This window comes from Scaptodrosophila lebanonensis, unplaced genomic scaffold (genome assembly GCF_003285725.1).
Source record: "Scaptodrosophila lebanonensis strain 11010-0011.00,11010-0021.00 unplaced genomic scaffold, SlebRS2 tig00000129-arrow-arrow-pilon, whole genome shotgun sequence".
NCBI classification, from domain to species: Eukaryota; Metazoa; Arthropoda; class Insecta; order Diptera; family Drosophilidae; genus Scaptodrosophila; species Scaptodrosophila lebanonensis.
The window spans coordinates 1,934,130-1,952,894 of record NW_022060583.1 but is presented as its reverse complement, the minus strand read 5'-3'; the positions used below and the strand labels follow the sequence as shown (position 1 = coordinate 1,952,894).

The following is an 18,765-nucleotide window of genomic DNA, read 5'->3' as shown; positions in this document are numbered from 1 at the left end:
CTGCTTGTACGTTCACACCCAAAGCTTCAAATTGTATAGACAGCTGCAATTACCGCACCCTGGAATTGCAGGAGTGCATAGTTTACGAGTATTATACAATTTCTCGAACAACATCTCTAGGTTGTGTAAACTGAATGCTACATTTAATTCAATTCTCGAAAATATTGAATATAGCTAAAGAACTATGAATGGAAGCTCAATAATAGGTAATGGGGCCTGGCATAGCTCAACGAGCTAAAAGGAATCCCATATGAGTTCGTTTCCTGAGTATGACTCGGTTTTACGGCGCAACCATCATCGCATAAAGCATGATTTTCATAATTACTTGCAGTTTTAAAATTCTATAGGAGTGGTCTCATATCTAATAAATATCAATCTGTCGTATTATAGCCTTATCTGTAGGCCGATTCCGCTGCAACAAAAATAAATTTAAATTAACTCAAAAGATAATGCGTAGTAGCATTTTATTTGTCTCTATTTAAGAACTAATTCTAAATTGAGATGATTTCGATCTGAATATTTAGTCTATTTTAGCAGTGTTTCTTTTCGAGTCGCATAAATTGTTAAAATTGTTAAAAATCGAAATCTTAAATAATATCTTAATATAATTTATTATTTGTAGAAGTAAACACACAATTTTAAAATTTTGCTTGCATTTTTCAAATATATTTTTCTAAACTCATGCATATTTTTTCAAGTTTTGAAAACACCGCAATGCAATAGTTTTTACATTTGAACTTACTTGTATTACCAAATAAATTACCTCAGTTACTATATACATATGAACTACCGAATGGTACGTTAATATTTTTTAAATTCGTTGCAATGTGAACCAGATCAGCAAAATAGTTTCTGCAGCCAGATTGCTCAGATTTTTTTACTTTCTCCTCGTAGCTCGTAAACGGCTGAAGTGGATTGCAGGTGTGAAGCAATCAACGGGCCAAGCCCTGACCAAAGCTGGCATTCTGTTGACGAACAATCCCCACCCAAGTACTATACAGGTACTTACATGAGTGTTGGCATGTGTGGCTGTGTGTGCAGAGCTTTGTTTTGCCTCCGCCGGGAGAAAAAACGTCATTTTGGCGACCAGAGTGTCAGCTGCTTTCCTATTTCGCTATAGTACAATGGGGATTAGTCAGAAAGCCGCGTGCTGTAATTTAGTGTCAGATTTGGATCTACAACGAAATTTAATTTAATTGCCATAATCCCACGCCATGTTTAGGCAACAATTAATCACAAGTGTAAAATTTATTTTACATATGAAATGATTTTTAATAAGGTCTGAGGCATAACTTAAGCTGCACCCAATTTTTTTTTAGCGCTTGGAAAGGTGTTGAGATGAAAGAAAAATGCGATTACCCTTTGAAAGAGCATGAAAATATTTACAATGTTATTAAAATATAGTTGTGTAGTATGCACCATGCAGAAAACTATGAGATGTTGACAATTCTTAATCCAAGATTAGCGTTCCCATTAACTGTCAACAATATAAATCTATATATATATATACAAATGGAAATATGTTGATAAAATTTTGTGGCAATATTCAAAATAGTCCCGGGTAAACCTGTGAAGTTTTGTGGCGATTCGTCAATGCAATCAACCATCGTTTTCTGGCCTCTTTCTGCTAATTTTAATAAGTTGGACAGTCACTTTTTACTCTGTTTCTCAATGTTTCACACGTAACTAAATAAAATTATAAAATCGAATTCAAAAAAATGCAGCTGAAAATGCCGATGAACGCGAATAACGGTGGCACGATTTTACGAAAGGGCATCCACATCTAGAGCCATCAAAACGAAACAAGAACGGAAGCCGAGGCTTCGGTAAATGCGCGAAAGCGCATCCGATCAAGAAACACCAAGAGGGGGCGATGGACATCCTTTGTATAGGCGACGAAAGGTGGACGACAGGGTGGGTACTCAATCAAGGACGTAATCGAAGCCATAAAGAGAGAAGGACGTATTGGGAAAGATGTGAGGTGTGGAAGGCTTAAAAAGCACTACAATTCAGTGGCGCAGCAACGGAAGCCGAAAACGCTAGTGTATACAAGTATATAATAATTTAATAAGTGCACATTCTTCTTTGATTTGTGGGATTAATTTTAACTGCAGAAGTTGTGTTGAGTTTAAAATGAGAGCGCGGGGTTTCTAAAAACAAGCACAAAACGGTTGCAAAATGTTTGGGATTACTAAATAAATAATATCCATCATTGTAAAAAATAGTTTGAATATACTTGTATTTTGTTTCGTTAGATGAAACACTGATTTTTCTATCTTTCTAACCATCTTCCCCGATTCTACATTTTTCTGCATACCATAAGATTTCGTTCGTTGGCAACGGTGTCCAATATTTGGTTCGACGATAACTGCTTTTCCGTCTGCTTTTCGATCCTTAATTTGTATGTAATGTGATGGGTGGGTGGAATCGTAATGTGTGGGGTCGGGTGCGAGTGTGCCTTTGGCTCGTCCATCTGTAACTCATTTGCATGCGCAGTTGAGTGACAAGTTGGCCGCCAGACGCCGGTCAATTTGCCGACCAAAAACCGCCATTAAAATAACTTTTCAACTTTTGTGTGCGCTTGTGGGCCCAACGCACTGTTTGCCCAAGTGTGACACCTTATTTTGGCCAGCATTTCTCAGTTTGTTTGCGGTCGTCAACTTTTCAAATTTCATCACTGAGCTGTGTGTACTACGTATAACATTTTAGTTGCATGGGCTCTGTTACCAAGTAGAAGCAGTAACGACAACAGCCCCGCCGAAATTTCAATTAAGCTCAAAGCACTTCAAGCGAGAGGTAAAGCACTGGCGAAGGCGTTTGTAGGGGTTGGGCTGGGATTGCTGTGGCGGCTTTAGTGTGGGCGACTGTTTAAGACCGCGATGGGAACGCTTCGTTTGAAGTTCCTCTGACAAAAATGGCGGAGTCAATGTATTCACGCACACACACACACACACACACACACACACATACAATGATGCCAGCTCACTTCGCTATGTAAAATGCGTAATTCAATTCATGAACAATGAAATTTTGTCAACAATCAGACACAGAAGAGGAAGGAAGTGTCCAAACAAAGTGGAGCGACCAACTAGGCAAACAATTTTAAGTTTTCTGTTGAGCGTTTTAATTGATTCTGATGTGTGCGCTCAGGCGCTCAACACTCACATAAATGCTTCAATATTATAAGAGTATGCACTGAAATTATTTTAAATTTTGTCATTTTTCCGAATAATAAACTCGACAAATAAAATTAAATCCGACTCAAAAATCGATTAAGAATAGAGAAGAGAAAAAATGAACAAAAGCAATAGTAAAGAATATAAATGAGTCTTTAAATAAATCAAAAATGCAAAATACTCGTAAAAGTAATCTCTTTGCTTTGTGTCACACAAATTGTATTATTTTCCAGAATTTTAGTTTTAAATACTGATTTGATTAAATGAAGAGGTACATGTGCCAATCTTTTAATGTGAAATACTTCCGAAATGCCTTTAAAGATCGCAGAAATGTTAACTCAATTCGCTTCTCTTGTCTAACTGTAATTACTATACTACCGCTGGAAACGGAATGAACCTTAACCATGTACAAGAAGTAGGCCGGTTTGTGCAGCGCGTATAGTTAAAAAAAAAAAGCACATTTGAACCCTTTTAAGAAATTTGTTGACTGCAGCGCATATACTTTTCCCTTGCCCTTTGGTATTAGGTATAGCTTAAACAAATTAACATCATTAAAAAGACAAATGGGCAATTAAAGACCCTCATTCAATTGTTTAGGTAAAGCTATTGCTTTAAAACAAACAACAAAAGTATATCCATCTGTCCTGCAATAAGGCGGAGCAGCTAATTTATCTATAGGAAGGATAAAGCTCATCTTTTTTTATTCTAACTTTATTATCTTCGTTATATTGTCTGTCTAAGTCTAAGGAACTGTAGTTTCCTACTTTTTTAATTAGTGTATCAGCAGGAGAGGTAGTTGGTCCTCTCAATTCACGGTTGTTCCAAATTTTTATTCCGGTCCATTTGAAACCATTTTGTTTTTCGTTTAACTATGTATGTGTTGTGTGGATTAAAGTGTTTCTTGCATTTCTACAAAAAGCCGAATCATTTTAATATTTTAGTGTATCCTCCAATTCAGGGGCACGCTGATGTGCTGGCAGACGGTCAAAGAATGGGTGCTGAAGTACTGCATCTGTGCGAGATATAAATTAAAACAATTGCGCATCACAACTTACTTATGGGCCAAGAATTTACCTATCTTAATACGTGTTCTCGGTCGGTACTCTAACATCTGTTTGATCAAGTCGAAGAGTTCATTGTGATCATCTGTTCTCATTTTCTTGTAGTTGGACAGGGGTTTATAGTATTCATACACTTGTTGTGCAGCGTAAGAACACTCATCCCAGTCGAGTTGACCATTTCTAAAGTAGGTAGTTTTGCTTCTTCGTTTCATGAGCTTAGGAATTTCGCCAAGTACGCGTTCCATCATGGCCAGATGTTGTTTATTCTCGCGGGCCTGAAAAAGAGGTTTGCCCGTATAGAGTTCGAACAGTATGCAACCAATGGACCAGATATCACACGGATGGGACCAGCCGTTCTTTAAAATAACCTCAGGAGCGCGGTAGTGACGTGTCGAGACTATAGGGCTGTGATACTCGTAATTAAAGGTCGCCGAGCCAAAGTCAATCAGACGTACGTCCGTTTTCTTGACAAAGTGCACATCACGATTCACCGCCGGTTCATAGTAGGATAAATAGTCCGAATTCACGAATAATATATTTTCTGGCTTGAGATCTGTGTGCGTCAGACGGTTGTTGTGCAAAAACTTAACAGCGAAGCATAATTGATAGGCTATGTGACGAATTTGGTCTATGGGAAAAGGGTGGAATTTGTTTTCGCACAAGAACTGAAAAATGCTGACTCCAAGCATATCAAGAACTATGCCAACATGTCCTTTTATCTTAAAGGAATCATGCATCTTGATGCAAAAATGATTGTGATATGGATCCTTTTCCACCAATTTGGACAACACTTTAATCTCCATTACGGCTGCCAGGCCATCTTCCTTATCTTTTAAAATCTTTAGAGCTTTATATTGATTATCCTTTGTGTCCCAGACCTTGACCACGTGCCCGAAAGTTCCAACGCCTAAGGTGGACTCGATATTATATCTATTATTCACCGTGTTTCCAATTCTTCGCTTTATTAAGAAACTTTTATAGTTATCTGGAATTGGTAACCTCTTTGACTGGTTTTCTTTTCTAATACGGTAAATATCTTCTATGGCTGGAAGTGCATGGGAGGAACAAAGCCTGCTGGAATATAAAATAGTAGCTGTACTGTGAATAAGTATTTTGCAACCTACAGCGACAGGCTTGTAGATGAAATCACTGGTTGACCACAATTGACACAATTGGGGCGTCTGCGAATATTTCCTCGCCCATTGAAGGCGCGGCCTATTAAGGCGCCTGTAGCCCTTTTATTTTGTCTACGCCTAACTGCTGCAGCCCTGGTGTGGTATATATTGGACCTTGTGTAAGAAAATAAGAATATAAGAAAATGTAAATTCGCAAATAAAGCTTACGGCAGTGATGCTGCTTCACTGCCTTTTGACTCTTGAATATTTATTTGATCGCGGAAAAATATGGCTAAAAATCTCGTGATATATGTACATATATACATACCTCTGCTGAACTCTTGGTTTGCGCTTGTTAATTTTTCCAACAGGATAGCCGCGTGCTCGCGGCATCTTAACAGCTGGCGTTGTATTCGTATAAATCTGCGGTACCACGACGCCCAAAAAAAGTATAGGTTTCGGTTTAGAAGTGTAATTACTATCCAACTTCTTTTATGCACATAAGGAAGCACCTGTTTTGTTTTGCGCACACATTAGGAGCCTAACAATTTGCTTGTGTTACCCCTTTAATAGGGGAAGGAAAACAGTTTAATTTGAGCAGAAAAAATGTTATTTAGTGTTTCGTGTAAATATGTGACTGTGCAGTCATTGACAAACGTGTGGAATGATTCTTAAAAATGACAGGTTTACTCCTCAATGTGAATGTCTTTTCAACGATAATTTTCGTTGAGTTGTAAACTTTTTTCCGTTCACATTGTACATTTTTTGAGGCTGGGAACACTAAAGTTTTCTAAAGTTTTGTGCCAGTCAGCTTATGATCGCACTCCAACTTTCATTTAATTTTGTTTTGTTTCTTCTTCGCCTGTTTTATCTGCGTCTCTGATTTCTCTGATTTACAGAAATAGGATCATTAAATACTAATTGCTTCATTTTTTCTCTATAAACCTACAATATGTTGACTTATGGCCACTTTTGTTTTAATTTTCTTGCATTTGGCTTGCTATGTATTTTGTCTGCCCTCACTACTACATGCATACATACATACATACATATGTATATGTTGTGCTCTATTCTTTTGCATGTCTTTGCCGGGGTTTTCAAGCCATGGACACCAAACTGGATGCCAGACAAGGACAGTTCCCGGCCTCGTTTCCGGAGACATTTAAGAATTTCTTTGAAATGATGAATGAAGATGAGGATCGTGTGGACTTGTTTGCTAATTTGTTGGAGGACAAGGTAGGATCTTTCGGTAACCCCCTCCCTACACCATACCAATGGTCAAGAAACAAGAAGAAGAAACACGACTAGCTACATGTGAACGTATTTGCCTAATGTATGGTGGCACATTGCCTCTCCCATTGCAGGTCATTCCGCGATCCAACAGCCCTATGTATGCGCAACGTCAGCGCTGCGGTGGCAGTCTGCGCAGCCATAGCGGCCACAGCACCATGGCGGACAGACAGCAGACGGCAAGCGCCTTTGGCCGACATGGAGCGGCGCGAAGCCGAAGTGGCAGCAGCAGCGACATGAGCGACTTGAGCCACGGACTCGCAAATGGTCTGGGCTACGGCGGTCGCTATGCGAGCGGCGTCAGCAGCAGCAGCATCGGCGGCGGTGGTGGCGGCGTCGGTGGATCACAAAATGTTGGCCGCTCGAATTCGTTTCGCGTGAACCGCCCGCGCAATTCATGCATCGCCAGTGGCGCCAGCGGCGGCAGCAGCAGCACCGGAGGTAGCAACACCGGTCTCAACCGTGTGAGCTTCTGCGGCGTGGGCGCCAGCGGCGAGCATGCGCAGGAGCCCGTGCATGGTCAGGGCCAGGGGCAGGCACACGCGGAGCGCGGATGCGGCGTGGCGCTGGGCAGCAGTGGCAATTTGTTCTGCAAGCACATCAAATACTGCTGCCTGCATCAGCATCCGGCGCAGCCGGCAGATGGGCAGCAGGCACCGCCGCCTCCGCCGTCGCAGCAGTCGCTTTCACAGTCGGCCGGCGCAGCACCAGCCACCAATTGCGTCAAAACGCACACCCACAGCAGCAGCAACAAAAACAGCGGCGCTAGCTACCAAGAATATGCGAGCGACACACGTCTGGGGCCCGATGGCGAGGATAATAGTGGCGCTCATTCTGGTGCCGGTCACAGTCGCCTGCTGCCCGATGGACCCAGCACAGCGGCAGCTGCCAAGCTCCAACAACAGCAACAACTACAAAAGCGCCATTCGGTCATTTTGGAGCGCGCTTTTGATTTTGGTAAGTTGGCGGGGTCTTTGCGCTATCGCAGCGGAAACGGAACAACAGCAATTGCTGATACCCAATACTGGCCATATAACCATACATGCACATTTGCACATCCAGATGACCCACATTGTGTTCTATATGCCCCATAGGCGATACAATAACTAATTACTAAATAAAGGCATAAATGAAATGAGAAAGTGCCTGATCTTTCTGCTGAATTTTTTACATACACTCTCGATTTGATTGTAATCCAGCTAATACGGGAATTATATCGTAATAAAAAACATAAACCTACACATCTGGTATAGTAGAAGCTTATGGACGGATAGCCGGAGGGAAACATTGACCTGGCTAGTAGATGGGCTAAATATTATACGCATGTATGTACGTTTGCATATAGCATTATTCAATGTTTATTCATTGCCATGTATACATGTATATATCTGAACATACAAAGGTTTCCTTCAATATCTTCACTTAAAGTTGAAGTGTAAAGTATTGTTGTTTTTTTAATTGTAGCAGGAGACATTAGTTTGCGCCTTTAGCTGCCTTACTAGTGGATGACATATCGCCATTGTTTTGCGATGCTTCAGGGTCTTTAGGGCCACTAAAACGAAAAGAATTTGTACGCACATATGTACATACATATGTACATATATGTACATATGTATGTACATATGTGAGCTCGATTGCTAACACAATGAAACACTTTATACAGTTTGCATACCCTCCGTTTGAATAACGGCATCCCATTTTCCTTGGCCAAATATTTAACCTTCACCAATAGAAGGATGTTAGTGCCGTTGGTGCGTGTAGCGGCAGCAACTTTAACGCGCATCACGATTCTCTCTGAAGGAATGAACACCTCCTGCCACTCACGAAGTTCGACCACAGCATTTACATCCGTGACTCGATCTAGCAGGCGACTCAATTCGCTAATGAGGATAGTGAAATCAGCTCCCAACAGCCAAGTGCAGTTGCTCATGCGCGGCACGTTTTTTAGCAACGCGGCCACGTTGCGGCCCTTGTACTGAAATACATACGCGCACATACATACATATGTACATATGTATGTATAGTCAATCGGAAGCTGCAATTCATATAATTTCGTACCTTGAATGTTAGTACAAATCCAGAGAGTAATCTCGTGCCAGAAGTGCGAATGGGCTTCATTTTTCTAAATTATTTTTCAACAACTTTATATGACGAGGCGGACTTCTGATTGCACCGTATCTTTGCAAATAGGATGATCTGAAATGAGAGATGAGTTATAATAAATGCTTTTAAGTATCGATAGTTAGAAACGACCGATATGTCTCTAACTATCGATACTTATTGCTCTTTTGACTATATTGTAGGACTAGAAGTCGTGAGCATATAAATTGTTAAAATTGTTGGTGATTCCTATACATATATGTATGTATATTTACGTATTACGTACGTAATATTGTTGGAGATTATTTTGATGTGAAGCATCTCTGCGCTAAGCACTTCCGTGGAACTTAATTTCCAGCAAAATCAACGCAGGCTGCTCAACTGAAAAAAATCCAGTGAGAAAAATACGAATTCCCTTTATGTATAGAAAAGATTTGTGTGATTTTCACTGAATTCTATTTTTATGTCATTCATCTTTCATAATAGTTACATGTAGATAGGTAGGTAAGTTTTCCGAGCGAATCTTTCTTCATCGCTTCAATAACATTTCTATTAACGATTCAGACAGAATTCTGATTAATCAAAAAACAACAGCTTACATAGATACATATATGTATGTACATACATATGTACACGCACGACTACAATGCTGCGTTAAATCGAAAGAATACGTTTCTGTTGGAACAGTTTAGGCACAAACTGGATGGATAAAAGAACTTTTAGCTTAATGGTGTAGTTCAATGTGAACAAATACATATGTATATACTACATATTATATATGTATGTATCCTTTACAAACATAGTTTGATATTTAAGTAGATGCAACTTATGTACGGTGGCATTGTTGTCTTTTATTATATGCTCTTTAATGTAAACGCGCTTGACTGAAATTTGAGCAAAATTCCAAGCAGGCAGATCCTACAAGTTGGCCCGAGCAGTAGAAGACTTAAGCAGAAGCGTGTCCTGCTTGAGTTGGAATTGGGGCGCCACTGCAAAAAGAGAAAATGTACAAACATTTACCATTCGTTGATTGTTGATACGGGAATTTTGCGGCAACTACATACCCATCACTTGGAGATGTATCCACGGATTCTGCTTCTCCGACATATCGAACCACCAAATCCAGAGAGATAGCATCGTGCAGTGGGGCGCAAAAATTGCGAATAGTTTCCTTTGTCGACTCATCTGCTACTTTAACGCTCACAGAGAGGTTAGCCTTGGAAACGTCTAACTGTGTCTCCTCCCGAAGCTCGCTCAGATTAGTTAAATCGGCGCACTGATCTAGCATTTTTCCCAAGTCCTTCATCACGCAGTTCAAATCTTCTGGTGTCAGCCAATTGTATTCTTCCTTGTTCTTATTCATGCGTGGCAATTCTTTTACAAGTCCAGCTACGAAGTCTTCCTTGAACTATATATGTATGTACATATGTACATTTAATATATTATTAATGGATTATATTTATGTGTGTGTGTGTGTATGATGCATGTGTGTTCGTGTTGAGACAATCGGAAGATTTATTGGAATATTGCTTAGTGTGGAGACATTTTACCTTGAAGGCCATCAAGAGAGCACCCGTTGGAGTATAAATAGGAGACATTTTGATTATTTTTATCCAGAATAGTTTAGATAAAGTAACGCCAACCGGTTGCAGCGCAGCAATACCTCGAAAAAGAAAGAGCTGGAAAAAGGGATGAGCGATGCGAAGTTTTTGCAAAGTATCGTTGCTACACAAGGATTGTATCGTCCATCCCTAACTATTTGAATGGATCGTTGGGCTAATATTTGGGAAGGTGATTGTTTCCGGCATTCGTACACAATTAATCATGTACAGTGATATATTTGGCTCCTTGGTCACAGTTTTTCTTAATTCTCTACCTGTCCCCATCTATTCGCCAAACTGTAGACGCCGAAGCATCGAGTCAGAGTACTTTTGCACCACACATGCCTTTGAAAGCTGTCAGCGCACTTCCACGAATCCCCATTTCCTGTGAAAAAGACGACAACGTTGCTGAAAGTGTTGGGGACTTGTGATTACTTGTAAATCCGCAAAAAGGCCGGCAAGTATAACGCAGATCAGTGCATTGAGTGTGAATTTGGCTAAAGAGGCTTGTTGTACTGAACATTGTGAGTTATATCAAGTAACACAGCACCCATTGTCCATTGTGCAATTGTTTGCTGTTCGTCCGTCTGTGTCGTCCGTAAAGCATGCAAAACGCAACCGTTTGCAGGGCGCGATTAGCGCTTTGGTCGCACGGTTCGCTGTGGAGAGGAGCCGGCAGGCGACCAAAGCTTTTGAATACGGATGTGGCTTTGGTCGCGGTCTCGCCCGCTGGTCAGTGGCAAGTTGACCTCAATGTGTCGGAAGTGCGTGCGTCGGCACGTGTTCCCTATTGCCGTACCTGCGTCTTTGTAGTTGTAGCGCCACGATGCAGCTATGTACAATATTTTTTTCCATTTCCTCCAGTTTTTGTTCTACAAGTAACAGGCAACTTAATTAAGCAGTTGTGGTTGTGCCTGTGAGTCGACCTCAGATCCTGCATGCGACAGGTGGAAGGCGGCTGTAACAGCGCGAAAGTCTACAAGAAAAAGAACGAGAGGGAGCTCAATAGATATATGTGTACATACATTTGAATACACTAAGAGAATTGGGTTTAAAAGAATACATTCTAAAATACCACAATTTGAGCAGAAAGATTGGATTGTGAAAAATATCATAATTCGCTTTAAACAGCAAGCAAATCTATTCAGTAGTCCACATTGCTTTTAGTGGGCCTGGTAGCCCACAGCTCTATTATTTGATGATCCCTCTACGGGCTCCTGGAGTGGGTCCTGGGAATCATTTCAAGCATTGGGCGGCAGTGAGTTTTAGAGATACATACGTATGTATCTACACTCAAAGAAGTAGGGACCAAAAAAACTAAAAGGAATTCTTAAATAACATGTTACTCGCAAATCTTATAAGTTATCTACCCTATTCACACCTTTATTATTTGCTGCTCACTATAATGGATCAGGGAGCTTTTGCAATCAGTGCACATTATTAGTGTTATCAGTGCTATTATTTCTTTTGTCATGTGATTGTCGTAAAAAATGGTACAGAGTACTTGTATTCGTTTTAAAGTTAGCGACGCGTAGTTTAATAGTTAATGGTTTCTTTTACTCTCGACATACAGAAGTATGTAAGTAATGTAACCAAGAATTATTCGCACACCAATAACTTCAAAAAGCGGCAATGCTCTGTAACCTTGCGTGTATTAATTAAAAACAAAAATTGTTGAATCCGAATAAGTGAATTAATATTTATATTTCACATTTTTAAAACAATAACAAACAATTTCACAATTGGTAATGGAAAAAACTTAATCTAATCAAAAACAGGAAAGTTTGTACGTCCATAAATTATTCGTACAGTTGATGCTTTTCGAATTTTATTTCATTAAATTTCAATCTAAATTAATTGTTAATACTTTGTAGGCCCGCCTTTGGCCGTAATAACGGGTTGGAAATGCCGATGCATACTTTTCACCAAATTATTGGTTTCTTTTGGGTCAGTTCTGGGTCACTCAGAAGCACAAAGTGTACGAATAATTTATAATTTAATATAATTTAATTTTATAATTTAAGGACGTAAAAACCTGCCTGTTGATGAACTTGAATGTTATTGTTTTACAAATATGTAATAGATATGTTAATTGTTCACTTCGATTAAAATACTTTTGTTTATAATAGATAACAGGCATTAAAATCAAAAGTAAAATACATTAAAATATATATACTCAAACTATATACTATATGTATATACGAGGAATACGCTTAGATAGAGTTTGTTTAATTGTGAATTTATATTACTTTGTACAAATGCAATTTGTTTAAGTTTCTGAGTGTACACGTGTGTGTGTGTGTGTGTGTGTATGAATGACAACACTCTGCGGTGACAACGACATGACTGACGTCCACCACATGCTTTGCGGTTCTTGATGCTCGAGCAGCAGGGAGGGACGCCCCCACCGCACACCACACACCGCTCACTATCCACCCCCTTTCTGCCAAGCGGTGCTCTGCAAAATGGCCCTTTGTTTTTGTTGCTGTTGTCGCCCATCCGTTCGGGTGTGTGTGCGTGCGTGTCCGTGTGTATGCAATGTTGACCTCTGCAATATACAAGTATGCAAGATGTTTAGTTTGGCTAAAATGTTAAGCCATATGGTTGAGTGTACTTTGGGAGGTGACAACAATATGGAACCGAGATTTCAATTAGGAAACACACACACACCCGCACGCAAACAGTCTTTTAGCCATCTGCATTTAAAAGGAGTTTAAAATTGGTGTTAATGAACAAAAAGTCGCAAATTTGTCTGCATATAAATAGTTACATTTTTTTAAATCAACGCTAAAGCTAATACAAAGCTAATCATTTACAGAGCCATGCAATCCCGTTACCGTAACTCATACCACATAACTTGACCAAGACAGCAGCCTCCCCACCAACAAAAACTAAGGATCAACTTCACTTGCAAAACGAATAGGAAAACAAAATATCACTCATAAAAGGGCCACTCGTTTCGCATAAAAATCAACTTCTAACCCGCAACCATCAACCCACAGAGAAAAGTACAAAGGCGGCTTAGTGAACCAGTCGGGAATGCATTAAGAGAACAGTTTGCTGAGCAATCCAGTTGACATGGACAAGGGTAATCGGTTAAAGGCGCATGCCACCCGTCAATCACAATTAGTTTGAATGCTTATTAGAAGAAGCATTTAATCGTAGAAGGCAGGCTTGTTGGTCCCAAAACGTGTTACGGATAAGCTTAAGAGTTGTCATAATAATGATAATATTTCGAGACAAAATTTATGCTTTTTCGTTCTTCCTTCCCGACCGTGTTGTGTGCATTAATTGCTTTAATTATAAATTAAAACGCCATGCCTATAACGTCATGCCTAGTGGGGCTGCCTCCAAAAAAAAAGCCAAGGATGCAATTTTCAAATTTTTATTGAGAAAATATTAATGTTTATAGCAAATAATGTCTGATGCACGCCTGTATTTTATTCGTACCATTATATTGATGGCAGGGAAGTTGCTTTTTCTAAAAAGTAGAAAGTACTCACATCTACTTATTAGAAATATTAGAATGAAACAAAAACAATCAGTTGTAGATATACAAGTATTCTGACATTCGAAATCGGTGACCTTCTTCAATTTACTAAATTCCAGTAGCTTCACAGGCAATTAATATTGTGCGGATAACGACTTTTGAAAAATGCCTATGCCAGAAATATGCTTACCTGCTCTGGTCGGTTTTGACATAAATATTAACTGACAATTTTGAGTCGCTGATTGAAATGGAAAGACGTTGAAGGTTTTCTGTATTTGTTATTCATTATAGCCTGAAATGTCTACATTGGATTTGTGTGAAAAGTACTTCCAAACACGCGACATATACAAGCTTTTGGATCTGCAAAAAGACGCCCAGATGAATGAAATAAAGAAATCCTATCACAAGATGTCCTTGCTTGTACATCCCGATCGGGTGCACGAGAGTCAAAAAGCTGAAGCCACCACTAAATTTCAGGTGCTCTCGAGAATCTATCAAGTTTTGACCGACGACACCAAACGCGCGCTTTACGACAAGAAGGGTATTATCGATAGGGAAGGAGACGATGACAGCGACAAGGACGCCACTTTCAAAGGCAAAGTTGTTAAACTTGACGCCTTTCTTGATGAATGGCGCAAAACATTCCACCCGTTCCTATACCACAAAAGCAAGTACGTTGGATCAGTTGCTGAGCGCGATGCCATCAAAAAGGCTTACCTGGATGGCAGGGGCTCCATTAAATACATAATCAAAAATACTCCGTTCCTGGATGCTAACGATGGACCGCGGGTTCACAAGGTTGTTTGCAAAATGATTCAAGAAAAACTGATTCCGCCACCATCCCATTTCACCGGAGAACCGCCTCAAATGCGTGCCAAGCCAAACAATGCTGGGGAGGAGCGTAACGAGAATCCCAAAGCACAGTAGCACCAGTTGACCATTGCTTGAAGATTTATATGGGCCTGGCTATCAACGCGCTCTGAAACAAGGATCCTGTAGGGGATCCTGTTAAAAACCACAAGCCTTAAGCCTGATTTAACTGCACTAATTTTATTCGATTCGAAGTTCTTATGCTGCACTAGCTTCAGAGACAGATTTTTTAATAAATAATATGCTTGTAAATGTATTAAATCGTGGTCTATAACGACCTTTAATTGTCTGGTCTTACAAAATATAGTCGACACAATTTTTAGGGTGATATTTAATGTTTTATGTTAAGTTTTTGGTGTGTGAGTTTGTAACACGTCCTATAAGGACGTATATATGATCAGCATGATGAGACGAAACCAAATCATGATGTCCGTTCGTCCGTCTGTCTGCTTCGACCACCACTTCCATAGCTTCAGTGCTATCTGTCGAAACCACTGACCATGTCAAACCTCTACATAATATAGCTGCAGTAGGATCGAAATAAATAAGAAGACTTTTATATAGAATACAGGTTTATTTGTGAAAGTATAGAAAACACTTGTGTGGTCCCAGGGGTTACTAGGGATGATCCAATTAAAAAAGACTTTCTAATAAATACTTATGTATGTAGATAGAATGGACACGGTACTATGAACTTGATTATGGAGGAATTATGCTTTTGTAAGCCAAAGTGAATATAACTTCTTGAATTCACTTCAATGGATATTAATTCCATATTGAGCAGTTTGAGAAACTGTTGAGGCACAAATATATTAATTACCAGTATCTCTCTCCAATAATTATACAATTGATCTAAGAACGATGACATATCAGTTCTGATCATTTATCATATCCAGTCTCTTACTCCGAAATATGTTAATTAAATCTTGTCGGCAAATTCTTTATTAAATTTCAATATTTTAAAAGAATGCTCGCATTAAATTATTTTTCACATTTCTATTAGCACTGCCACTGGATATATACTATACGAGTAAAGCATAAGCATACCAGAAGCAATACGAGTAGTTTAATTCCCCAAAAAGTCACCGTCCTCTGTATTAATTTTAGTATGCTGGTAAATTGTGATCTCATTTGCAGAGAAGAGCTCGCAAACTTCTCTGTATTCTGATTGATGAGCCTCCTGAAAATCTATAACAATAACGAGACGCATTATCGCAGCTACTCGTACAGTGCAATAACAATGTAAGTTCATATTTTAAAGACTAAGCAAAATTGAAATTGTTTGATGGATAATCTGATGACCCGGCCAGCAACTTGGCACATCACTTTGGCAAGTGTGTGTGGGTAATGGAAAATGTGTTTTCGTTTATTGTTGTCGGCCACAATAGCGAGCATAAATCGACCGTATCTCACTTTTCATCGCGCGCTGTTTGCATAGAACTTTTAAGTCCGAAAAATTCCATTTGGATTTGCTGCAAAAGAGAGAACGACGGCATAAATTTAGGCATAACTTGGCAACAACGAAGGGGTGCATATGTTAAAATGAAATGGTTGGCGGTATTCGTAATAAAGCGAGCAGATTCTGCAGCGAGTTTTACGAAGTAAGTCGAAAGTGAAGTTGGACACGTTTGATGAAACCACTTAGCCCGAGGCTTAAGCAATATCCAACTTTGTGCGCAACTTAAAGTCTGAGCACTGGTCTGGAAGAATATTTCCTTTATTACATACGCAAGCATATATGTATGCATTTATGTAGATAAAGTATATGTACTAGTATGTATGTGTTTTTCTTCTTCTTAATTTGTCTTTAATACTTTTTAAAAGGAGAACCCCCTCGATTGTTTTATATAGCATCAGGCATGTACATATATAACGCCTCTATACCGGGTTAGTTCAAAAACACTTGGGTACTTTTTAAAGTAAATAATAAATGTTGGAGTTAAGGAATTTTTAGCATAAGAATGTAAAAGCATATGTATACCTTATAATTGAAGGGTGAACTGGCGTATTAGAACGTATAAACGCCAACTAAATAAATATAACAATATGAACAGACGAGACGATTCTTTATTGATATACCCGTTTACGTATCTGCCCAAACAACCAATACCAATAGGTACGTCTTGTCCATACGCAGACCAATATTTTTTATATCTGGGGGCTACAAATACATTAGCAAGATTGTTGGGTATGTACTTATATCAAATATATCAGCATACTATAGTATATCGCAAATATATCATCAGTTAATGCTGTTCAATAATCTATATCCGAAAGAAATTTTGGAAACTGTGACCTTCAAAAAACATATGATTCATCATTATTGAATGAATGCTATTAATAATATAAGCAATCAATAAAACGGGATACAGTCTAAAAAAAATATATGTGGAATAAAATATCTTTGCGGTAGAAGTGGAAAAAATGAAGTTAGACCGAAATTTCTTCAGTAATTTAAGATTCAAAGGATTCAAAGTATTTCAATCTACAATTTTATTTTCAAGGCAAGCATTTTTAAGCTTACCCCGCTATTGGCATCGATCATACTTGAGTTAAGAACAAATTATTTATGCATATCTCTCTAATTTGGCTAAACAATTCATTATTGCTGTGGTTGGCGATTGTTGCCTTTGTTGTCATCATTCACGACAATGACGCATGCTCGCATAATGAAATAATTTTGCCTTTCACATGCAAAATTTCCATACGTTAATTAAGAGTTAGCAGTCTGCTTGGCAGACAAACTCCGTCCATGAAATTTCATTATAAATACTTACTATGGTGGAAGTACAAAAAAAAAAACACAAACATATATTTTATAGTCGTTGCGGGGGCCATATGCACACACGGACTTATCCATACACATGCATATGTATGTGTGTACATTTAAATAAATTTATCCATATAAATATATAAAAATTTACATATAAGCACATATATAGATGTGTATATACTTGTGGATATATACAAAAGGAAACTCATAAAGTGAAAAGTTTATTAAATTTCTGTTGCGAAAACCTAAGCCCGACTGTAAACACGTAAACATACAGAGCACACACACACACACGCACACACATACACCTACACAACGCACACCACACACCAACACAAATACACACACACACACACACACAGCAAAGCCTTTGAAAAATATAAGCGCAAAAGTTCAGCTGAAAGCATTTTCATATTTGACTTCGACTTGAGGAACATATTTGTGCGAATATACCCATATGGGAGCCCGAGCCCGAGCCCGAGCACGAGCCCAAAAGCTATTGCTATAGAAAATGAATGGCACAGGAGAATGTGGCAGCCGCAATAGCAACAACAACAACCACAACAACAAGGATAGGCAGCTTGCACAATGGCCGTGCTATCACAGTGGGAAGCATTGGGTCAAATGGCTGGCAAACAAACACACATACTACAAATAAACAGGCAGACAGACAGTCAGACAGACAGACAGACAGACAGACAAACAAGCATACTATACATACGAGCACACGTTCGTATGTAGAAAGGCATGGTTACCTGGCCAGCTCAATAGTTTGACTGCCTGCTAGCCTCTTAACATGGCAAGGATCGTGGTCTGCTGCCTGCACGTGTATTGTGTGTGGGAACAGGACGATGGTTTCAAATGTCTGGTAACTTGTCAAAGCAACTGCGGTGGCGCGTGTTCTTCGCTTGCTTTTTTTGAAGGTATGCAGCAGAACGCCGTTTGTGGCTCTGAAAGCCACAGCTGGCAACCTGATTGCCATTAATGTTAACATACAGTCGAGCCTGACTCTCTATGTATAACTGGGAGTTGAACCCAAGAAAGCTGTTAAATTTTTAAAATATAAATAAAGAATGACATTGTCAGCCTTTATTCTACGGTTTTTTATTCCATTACAGTTTAACGCTGTAGCGTTGTATCGCATTAGAACATTCCAAAAACAAATGTAGGTTAAGAGCCTTGAACAGTTTTTGGCATTCAACTGGACAGCAGTGATTATTTCAATATACTTGTAGTAACAAAATGCTGATTCAAGGTTTTATTCCCTTTTCTAGTTACCAGCATAGGCC

General features: G+C 39.2%; 4 protein-coding genes across 7 annotated transcripts in view; 2 read left to right on the top strand and 2 right to left on the bottom strand.

The window, feature by feature from the left end:
* The window catches only part of LOC115628961, a 77,058-nt gene that overhangs the window by 34,164 nt on the left and 24,129 nt on the right, over window positions 1-18,765 (top strand). The window contains exons 2-4 of the mRNA XM_030525237.1: window positions 6,455-6,588; window positions 6,717-6,814; window positions 7,052-7,599. Of these exons, the coding sequence (XP_030381097.1) occupies window positions 6,457-6,588; window positions 6,717-6,814; window positions 7,052-7,599 (778 nt within the window). The 5' untranslated portion in view covers window positions 6,455-6,456. The remainder of the gene's footprint in view (window positions 1-6,454; window positions 6,589-6,716; window positions 6,815-7,051; window positions 7,600-18,765) is intronic.
* LOC115628826 (serine/threonine-protein kinase Doa-like) lies at window positions 3,870-5,996 on the bottom strand. Of its 3 annotated transcripts, none has more exons than XM_030525058.1 (4): window positions 5,681-5,996; window positions 5,362-5,526; window positions 4,251-5,311; window positions 3,870-4,188 (listed from the first exon to the last, which is right to left on the bottom strand). In XM_030525058.1, exons 1-4 carry the CDS (start codon window positions 5,743-5,745, stop codon window positions 4,106-4,108), a joined length of 1,374 nt encoding a protein of 457 aa, XP_030380918.1. In that variant the 5' UTR covers window positions 5,746-5,996; the 3' UTR covers window positions 3,870-4,105. The 3 variants fall into 3 exon arrangements, with proteins under 3 accessions (XP_030380918.1, XP_030380919.1, XP_030380920.1); XM_030525059.1 differs by having other exon boundaries at window positions 4,251-5,308; window positions 5,681-5,995; XM_030525060.1 differs by lacking the exon at window positions 5,362-5,526.
* On the top strand, window positions 9,031-15,031 carry LOC115628827 (J domain-containing protein CG6693-like). Of its 2 annotated transcripts, XM_030525061.1 has the most exons (3): window positions 9,075-9,137; window positions 13,162-13,431; window positions 14,125-15,031. In XM_030525061.1, the coding sequence occupies exon 3, from the start codon at window positions 14,131-14,133 to the stop codon at window positions 14,758-14,760; it is 630 nt and encodes a 209-aa protein (XP_030380921.1). In that variant the 5' UTR covers window positions 9,075-9,137; window positions 13,162-13,431; window positions 14,125-14,130; the 3' UTR covers window positions 14,761-15,031. The 2 variants fall into 2 exon arrangements, with proteins under 2 accessions (XP_030380924.1, XP_030380921.1); XM_030525064.1 differs by lacking the exon at window positions 13,162-13,431 and having other exon boundaries at window positions 9,031-9,137.
* LOC115628829 lies at window positions 9,587-10,374 on the bottom strand. The gene is made up of 3 exons (XM_030525065.1): window positions 10,293-10,374; window positions 9,807-10,150; window positions 9,587-9,731 (listed from the first exon to the last, which is right to left on the bottom strand). Exons 1-3 carry the CDS (start codon window positions 10,338-10,340, stop codon window positions 9,689-9,691), a joined length of 435 nt encoding a protein of 144 aa, XP_030380925.1. The 5' UTR covers window positions 10,341-10,374; the 3' UTR covers window positions 9,587-9,688.